Genomic DNA, 8,565 nt, shown 5'->3' on the forward strand with positions numbered 1-8,565 from the left:
TATAGCTACCTTATAGCTATGTCAAATCATGTTAGACTGCAGCATGCGGGCGTAAATGACGTGTTGGTCGAAACAAGAGAGCGTTTTTGGATTCCCAGAGGGAAACAAGTAATCAAGAAGGTCATAGCATCTTGCCCAAGATGCAAATTATTTTGGGCCGTAATGGCGCCCTTGCCTGATGTGCGAATAAATCCTTCTCCACCGTTCGAAATCTGTGGTATAGACCACGCGGGTCCAATTTACGTCAAACCGAATAACAAGAAGTGCTAAATCGCGTTATTCACGTGCGCGGTCACGCGAGCGATACATTTAGAGATAGTTTCGGATTTGACAACAGAAAGCTTCCTAATGTCATTTAGGAGATTCATAGCTAGGCGTGGAATAGTTTGCGTCATATTCAGTGATAATGCCGCCATATTTAAGTAAGCGGATGCGGATCTCAAGATTCTACTGAGCAAACCTAGAGGCCCAGAAGTAGCTAACTTTATGAGCGGGCTAAAAATATCGTGGAAGTACATTTCAGATCGTGGCGCATGGTGGGGAGACTTTTGGGAGCGCATGGTCAAGTCAGTAAAGACCTCTCTAAGAAAGGTATTAGGAAAAGCCCTCCTCACCTATCAGGAAATCGAAACAATAGTAAAAGAGATTGAAGCAACCATCAACTCGCGCCCAATCATTTTCGTGTATGACAATCCAGGAGAGCCTCAACCCTTGTCAGCCGCGCATTTCTTGGTAGGTAGACGTCTAACCTTCCTTCCCTCGTAAGTACATTCGACAAGCGACCTACCACCTGCTGGAAAGCGGTACCTACAGAGGAGGTTAAAATATCGCCAAACTCTGTTAGAGCGTTTCTGAATCAGATGCAAATCTGATTATTTATTAGAGCTGAGAACCGCGCACCATTTCAAGCAAATCAGAGGACAACCAACTAAAGAGCTCCAATTAGGGGACGTGGTTTTGATAGAAGAAGCTAGAAGCCCACGGTGTATGTGGAAACTAGCCGTGGTTCAGGAGTTAACGACTGGTCGCGATGGGTTGGTACGTTCAGCCATAGTTAGATTGCCTAATGGCAATCGATTAAGAAGGCCAGTACAGTTGTTATATAACCTGGAACTTAAGAGCCTCTTGAACTGTAAGAAACAGTTGAAGGGTGGGAAGTGTGAACAATAATTATCAATTAATTGAACTTAAAAAATGACTTTTGGTTAAATATTTAAAATTGTGTAATTTTCCATTCTGAATGTAATTTTTTTTATTACTATCATTTAGCCTATTTTTCAAGTTGTTTTAAATTTTAAATTTGTTTTGGTTTTTTTATTTGTAAAAAGTATTTTTCCGAGCTGTTATTTTTGAAAAAAGAGGTTGTTTTGAACATTTTGTTAAAAACATGGGAAATTTGCGTTTTGAAAATTACAAAATTTGTCACGGGTACGTCACTAAGACGACATGATTACTACAAAATAAGCCAATAGTAGCGCAGGGACAGAGCGCCTCCTAGGACCAAACCGGTAGAATTGGTCAATAATAAAAAAATAAAGTTAGTCTTGAACAGCAAGTTCTCTAGAGCAGTTAGAAAGGGTAAACTAGAAAGTGCGCGCCAAGCCCTAAAAATAAAAACTAAGTAAATGTACTTAGAAATAGTGCGAGATTGGATAGAAAATTTAGCGCCAGATCTAAACCATTAGTTAATAAATTGAGCCAAAAAAGTAATAACTGTGAGTTCCAAAAGGATGTAATTGTGCGGTGAGAAAATAATTAAAGCGCGGAGTATAAATAAAATTTAAATTTGCTAATAACCTAAAATTTCAAGCGCTAAAAAAGGTTAAAATAGTAGTGCGTCGAGCGTGTAAATCATTTAAAAAAAGCAACTTTTTCAACCTCTCTTTTTTAATACTTTCATTAATTTTTCGTAATAAACAGCTATTTGTTGCATTTTAAAAATCTTATCGTGATCCTTATCTTTATTTACCAAAACCGAATCGATCCAAAAAGCTAATTCTATTTTAGAATTAACTAAGTTCTTATTTAATTGCGCGAGCGTGTTCGATGTTTCAGTCCGTTGAGCTACGTTATAACAACAAAGCTCTCCCAAGCTATATTTTTCTACAACGACGTTTCATTTTTATGTGGTAAAGGAAGTCTTAAAAGTTATAATCTTCAATTTCATTTATCCGAACATAATTAATATTCTTAAAGATGCAATTTATGCTGTTAAAGCTCAAACAGTTTATAACTGTTCAAGTAATGTTATAACCAAATCTTTAGTTTTAAATAATATCATTAAAAATAATACGCATTTAAATGTTAGGGGGGAGTTAAAACCTTCAATTTCATTTATCTGAACATAATCAATATTCTTTAAGATGCAATTTATGCTGTTTAAGTTCCAACAGTTTATAATTGTGCAAGTAATGTTATTAACAAAGCTTTAGTTTTTAATAATTTCACTAAAAATGATACGCATTTAAATGTTAGGTGAGAAAAAAGTATTTTTTTTTTCATTTTGATTCTAAAAGTAATCTCTGTTTTGCCAGTAAAATGATAATTTTGAATTCCAATATTTGACCTTGTTTCTAATGACGTCACAGAAATTGGACATAGCGATTGCACGATTTGAATTAAAAAATCACGGTGTACAATCTTTCGAGCAAAGAAAAACATTGGGAACAGGCTTGAGTTTGAAGTAGGAAAACTAGGATTACTTTTAGGCGTAGAATCAAATAACTTTCCTTTTCACCTCGTTTTAAGATTGTACTCCACGCGGTTGAAGGTCTAACAAATTATTATTGTTAAACTTGTCAGACGTAATTTTAATAATAAAAATCATTGTGCTTATGCGCGTTAAAGGTATACTGAAGTAGGAAAAAAGTAATTTCTAAGGAGTATGCCGTTAAAGTATGCATAAAATTCATTAGGATTACTCACCAATACGTTCGCGTTAATTTACGAATATATACCAAAATGGGATTTTAACTCGCCCATTTAGAATTAAGTTATTTGTGAAATGAAGTTTTGTGCCCTGACAAATTATATGGATGATCGATTTTCGGGATTTAATTTGCTGCCATTAATGGCCACTAATTGGTCGCGCGAACTTTTTTTTGTTAAAAATGAAGTATGAATGGCCATATGTCGGTAGTTCTTGGGGTCTGTGGCAACAACACCTGATTTGAAAATTGGTAGTGTACCTTAGCCGTCTTCCATTGTTTTGGGTAAATTCCGGACGACAAAGAGAGGTTTATTATCTTGGAGACTGGTCTGGCCAGGATTGCAGCCAAGGCTTTTAGCAGTGAGGGCGCGATACCGTCCAAACCCGTTGACTTATTTGCATTTAGTTTCTTTAACATGTTAAAGAAAGTACACCAATCGTATTAAAAACTAAAAATTCGTTTTTAATGAAATACAATGGCATTAACAGTAATGATTTTTGTGATAAATTAATAGTTTTACAAATATATTTTGTATATAAACCTGCCCGTAAATGTTAAAATCTCTCGCAACGTTTCATTTAGTTTTAAAATTCACAACAACGAAGGTAGTTTTTTCTGGTGCGATTGTTGAGAAATTTCCATCTGTGTTGAGGCGTTACGAAGCTGTTCTTGAAGTTGATTGATAAAGTCTTCCAAATTTTGAACATCTTCAACCGAATCCTTCAAACTCATCTCTTTCTTTTCGATATCATCTCGAAGTCTAGTCGTTTCCGACTCCAATTTCCAAAAGCATGTCTTTGTTGAGTGTTGTTTGCGAAAGCCGGATTGAAGCTTATAAAAAACCGTTCATCTTCAAAATAACTAGCTAGGTTTGTGTGAGCTATTTTTTCGCAGACCAGTCACAGCGTTGGCAATATCGAGATAGGTCGGTAGTTCTTGGGGTCTGTGGCAACACCTGGTTTGAAAATTGGTAGTGTACCTTAGCCGTCTTCCATTGTTTTGGGTAAATTCCGGAAGATAAAGAGAGGTTTATTATCTTGGAGACTGGTCTGGCCAGGATTGCAGCCAAGGCTTTTAGCAGTGAGGGCGCGATACCGTCCAAACCCGTTAGAGAGTAGGGCTGACGGGATAAACCCAAAAATTTTACCCCTCTTCTTTCCCCCCTTTCAGGGGGTGGTAAAATTTTTGGGTTTATACCTTCACCCTTTAGGGGGGATGGGGGATTGATGACGTCACGTGATGGTGTTGAGGGAGGTGGGGGGAATTGATGACGTCACGTGATGTTGTTGGCGGGAAATTTGAATTGTTGAGCCACCTTGTGGTGGTTTTCTTGATGACGACACGGCTAATTTTTTTATGACGTCACTTAGATGATACCTGTAGGGATAGGCTTATGCTATATTAGATCCTGAAAAACATAGGCTTATGCTAGGTTATTCTAGGCTTATTATTATTACCAATCGAATTTTAGTCAAAAACTTTTAATGAACACAATCAATTCCAATTAATTCGCGAATGTACGCGTCGTTATTTAAGCAAATGTAGAATAAATTATATAATTGTAGCTTACGCGTCAAGTTTTTGTCACGAACCAAATTACAAAAATCTTCGAAAATGCTCGAAGGAACTATACACGCTGCTAGGAAATTTTTTACACGGTCGTAATCATTGTGAGACATAGTACCACGACTTACATAATATTTTTGATATATATCATTCATGCGTTTTACAATAGCTTCGTACATGCATTTAATAACTTCGGCTTGATCATTTAAAAGCTTAAAGTGAAATCTCATAAAACTAAATTTCTCGTTCAGTTTCCCTGCTTCGGCCTTTGTTAGAGTGAATACGCTGCCATCCTCGAAAACTATACTCCCCTCCATAACGGTTATTTTCAAGTTCAAGTAACGATAATTACCCCAGTCGCCAGTTTCCATAGCTGAATAGACCTCCGTCCACTCCTCCATAAATTCTTTCAAAACGTCTTCCGAGATGGTGAGAATTGTTCCGTACTTTTTTGTCAAAAGTAAGCTTGGCTCGTAACCATTGACCCCAAACACCGCCGAGCATTCAGCCCCAAGTCTAACACGGGCGTTCACGCGGTAATCTCTGATCTTGGTGGGCATTCTTACGACAGGTCTTTACGGCTTAAAAGCTGAGGACTGAATGACCTTTATTGCGATATTTTCTAGAGTGCGGGGTTGATAATTAGCCTGAGGGTATATTGACTGGTGCTTTTCTTTTTTATTGCCCTTTATTGGCCAGATGGTTTAGGACCTTAAAAGGGGGCGTGGCTAAACCAGTTGTATTGTTATCAATGGAATCAGTATTTAGAGTGATTTATGACTCACACAAACGTGTTAAGACATTCCATCGGCTTTTTATTTATAAGTAATATTTATACGTAACATCGTTCAGACTGGTCTAAGGCCATAAAAAGGGACAGAACTTGAACAAAAGAATTTATCCCCATCCGTTTTTATTTCTACTATAAAGACGTGATTTAATGGGTTTAGGGGGCACGGTCGAATCAGTTGTATTGTTATGAATGGAATCTATTTTCGGATTTATTGCTTTGTTAGTTGGTGACTCTTCCTACTACGAAAAATTTAATTGTTTCCAGGTGTTTGCCCCGAAGGCATTATCCTGACAAGTCTCAACATGTTATGTCTTTGTTGCGTTACCCGAAATTAAAGTAATATTTTTAAAATACCAAAATGCAAATTCAACTAGGAATACAGTTACTAGGATGAGAGTAACTGCCACTATTTTCCCTGGCTTTGAAAGAGCTTCGCGAATTAACGTCTGCTTAGTAACAGCATCCATTACAATCTAACCTTTCATCCCCTTATTTGGGATATAAATAGCGTCTGATTTGGTCCGGACCTCATTTGATTGTTAGACACCGCTAGGATAAGATGAATCGAGAAATTACACGTCTAAAAACGTTTGGTGCATTTGCGAGTACGTTTGTAAAACCGTCAGAACTAGCCCGTCATGAGTTTTACTATTTAAGTTCGGGGACGAACGCTGTTAAATGCCATTTTTGTGACTTAACGCTACAAGGATGGGAACCTAACGATAATGTTTTCGAGGAGCATCAGAAATTCAAGGTAGAGTGTCCATTACTTCAAGGATTACCAACAAATAACATGCCTATATTCATCCAAAACCCATTGACTAAAGACATGCCACCAAACAGAAAGTACAGAGATGTCCCTCAAGAAGAGTGGGAGAAAGAAAAAGTCATTCCGCCAACCCAACCCATACCAACAACACTTACTCCGAATGACGATATTGTTTTAAGAATTAAACGCGTTAATCTCGAGAAAGCTATAATTGAAATGTTTATTCAAGAACTTTTGCGACAGGAAAGTTAAATCCTATTATTGTAATATATTCCATACCTTATTACGTTTCTAAATTATAAAAAGTTTTAGAACTAATCAAAAAACTTGAAATGTAACTCGAAATAAATATATTTTTTTCCTTAATTTGTTCTTTGTAATACTATTATACCTATAGGCCAGGACAGATAGGCCAAAAAAAGGGCTTGACCTAGAACATTTGAACATAAAGATGAAAATTGGTACATGTGTTGTTTTTGACCCAACAAAAAATATACTAAAAGTCCCCTGCTGTAGAGCGCGAGCTTTCGCCGCCATCTTTGAAAATGGCCGCCGGGAATTCCAGCTATAATGTATTCCACGCTCTTCTTCAAAAACTATGAAAATTGGTACACATTATGATTGGAACCACATGAACATCATGGAAAAATTTTACAGCTCTGTGTCTAATAGTTTGGTCGCCATATTGGAAAATGGCCGCCTTGAATGCTAGGTACAGTTTATTTCACCATGTTGTTGGAAAATTGTGAAAATTGATAGGCATTATAATCAGAGCTGTGTGAACCTCATAGTAAAATATTGAAGTCATTAATGAGGTAGTTTGGCCGCCATGTTGGAAAATGGCCACCGGGAATATCATTTAGATACAGTCTATTCTGCAAAAATTATAAAAATTGGTAAAAATATTGTTGAAGACTGTCTAAACATCATACTAGAATATTGATGTGCTACTGATAGGTTGGGCGCCATCTTGGAAAATGACTGCTTGAAATGCCAAATATATTACAGATATATAAATTTTTTCGATATTTCTTTATTGAGTGGATGATTTTCGTGAACGTATTAAACGCCATAAAAATAACTATTTTCGAGTCTAAAATATCGATCGTCTACATTGATTGTTCTTTATACAAAATGTTCTGTAGACTACAGGTATAAATAATGAGCGTTATAAGTTCATCTGATGACGGAAGGAGAATGGTGTGAATGAGTCTTTCGCGATCGCGAACCAATCCCCACTGGTCGGGATTAAATCGTTTCGTAGCTATTGTTGGACTTGAAGAAACGCTCGGAAAGAATGTAGTTTTTCGGCGTCGGTTGTTGGATGAAGCTTAGCGGGATCAAATGAGGACTTGACAGTAAGTGTGTTAACGGTTCCATTATACGTGTAATATCTACATAGTTGAAGCGTGACGTGTCCATTATCACCCTAAAAAGCGACAAGAAATCTCTCTTCGGTAGCAGCTATGGCTTCCTTAGATGCAATATGGTCATTAAAAAAGCGCAACGAATTTGTAAGATGTTGTTTATCTGTCATTACTTTAAACCACGCCTTATCATAACCACAACCAGTTACAACACGTAAATGAAAGAAGTGTTCTCTTAACCTTTTTATCTCAAAGGACTTGTCGTGGCGGAGAGGGGCCGAGTTCAGTGTTACGGTTAGGGAGTTCCTTGGGTTCACCCTTGGTTCAGACCGTTCCTTGCCCCGTTCCGTGAAGGTTTTGCTGGGCCGCTTCGTCCCCGCTCAGGTGTTGCCTTGGCTCGCCCCCGCTATTGGCAACCCTCTAGGGGTCGCGGATGCATTATTTGGACCGTATGGCACTGTTGTCCTTGGAGGGAACTCTTCCGTCCACTCGAGCCTTCTGCGGCCTTAATCCTTCCCTGTCACCGACCACCTCCTGACTGGGCTTGCTGCTGACGGTGTCCATCTTCTGTCACCTGCTCAAGTGGCGTTTGTCGGGCCCGCTGGCCGATCCCGTGTGCCATAACGGCGGTTCCGCAATTTCAATTTGGAATATGATGGGCAGGGGCGCTGATAAGGCCCCCAGCTAGGTCTAGCGCCTTATCCAGGCCTCTGACCAGCACTTATTATGAAAAATCTTCAGGTTGACGATGAATATGAATGAAATGTTAGAGATTTGTCTAAAATCTAATCTTAAACAACACTAGAAGGTACAAACCCCATATTGAATTATATTCTCTAATCAACATGTTGAGAATATCAGCTTTGAATAACTTTTCTTTCCTTCAGATTTTAGGGCAATAATTTTCGTGTGGCCATTTTTAAAGATGGCGTCGATAATTTTTTGTTGTTTATTACGTTAATGAAAATCATCTATTCAAAATAGGAATTTCGAAAAGATTTATATATTTGAAATATATTTAGCATTTCGAGAAGTCATTTTCGAAGATGGCGCCTAAACTATCAGTAGCACGTCTTCAATATTCAAGTATGATGTTTAGACGATCTTCATCCTAATTATTACCAATTTTTATAATTTTTG

At 37.7% G+C, this 8,565-nt stretch overlaps 1 protein-coding gene across 1 annotated transcript; it reads left to right on the plus strand.

Moving 5' to 3' along the window:
* Window positions 1-558: 558 nt before the first annotated feature.
* LOC149655818 (uncharacterized) lies at window positions 559-1,170 on the plus strand. The gene is made up of 2 exons (XM_089845043.1): window positions 559-761; window positions 861-1,170. Exons 1-2 carry the CDS (start codon window positions 559-561, stop codon window positions 1,168-1,170), a joined length of 513 nt encoding a protein of 170 aa, XP_089701169.1.
* The last annotated feature ends 7,395 nt before the right edge of the window (window positions 1,171-8,565 follow it).

The sequence above is a fragment of the Phalangium opilio genome, unplaced genomic scaffold, assembly GCF_054372755.1.
Source record: "Phalangium opilio isolate 3A_F unplaced genomic scaffold, DU_Popi_V2 ptg000078l_1, whole genome shotgun sequence".
In the NCBI taxonomy this organism is placed as follows: domain Eukaryota; kingdom Metazoa; phylum Arthropoda; class Arachnida; order Opiliones; family Phalangiidae; genus Phalangium; species Phalangium opilio.

Bases quoted from the DNA above. Each gene is read 5' to 3' on its own strand.
- LOC149655818 (XM_089845043.1), top strand. From the start codon at position 559: ATGGTCAAGTCAGTAAAGACCTCTCTAAGAAAGGTATTAGGAAAAGCC. The intron at 762-860 runs GTAAGTACATTC...TTTCTGAATCAG, and splicing joins CGTCTAACCTTCCTTCCCTC to ATGCAAATCTGATTATTTAT.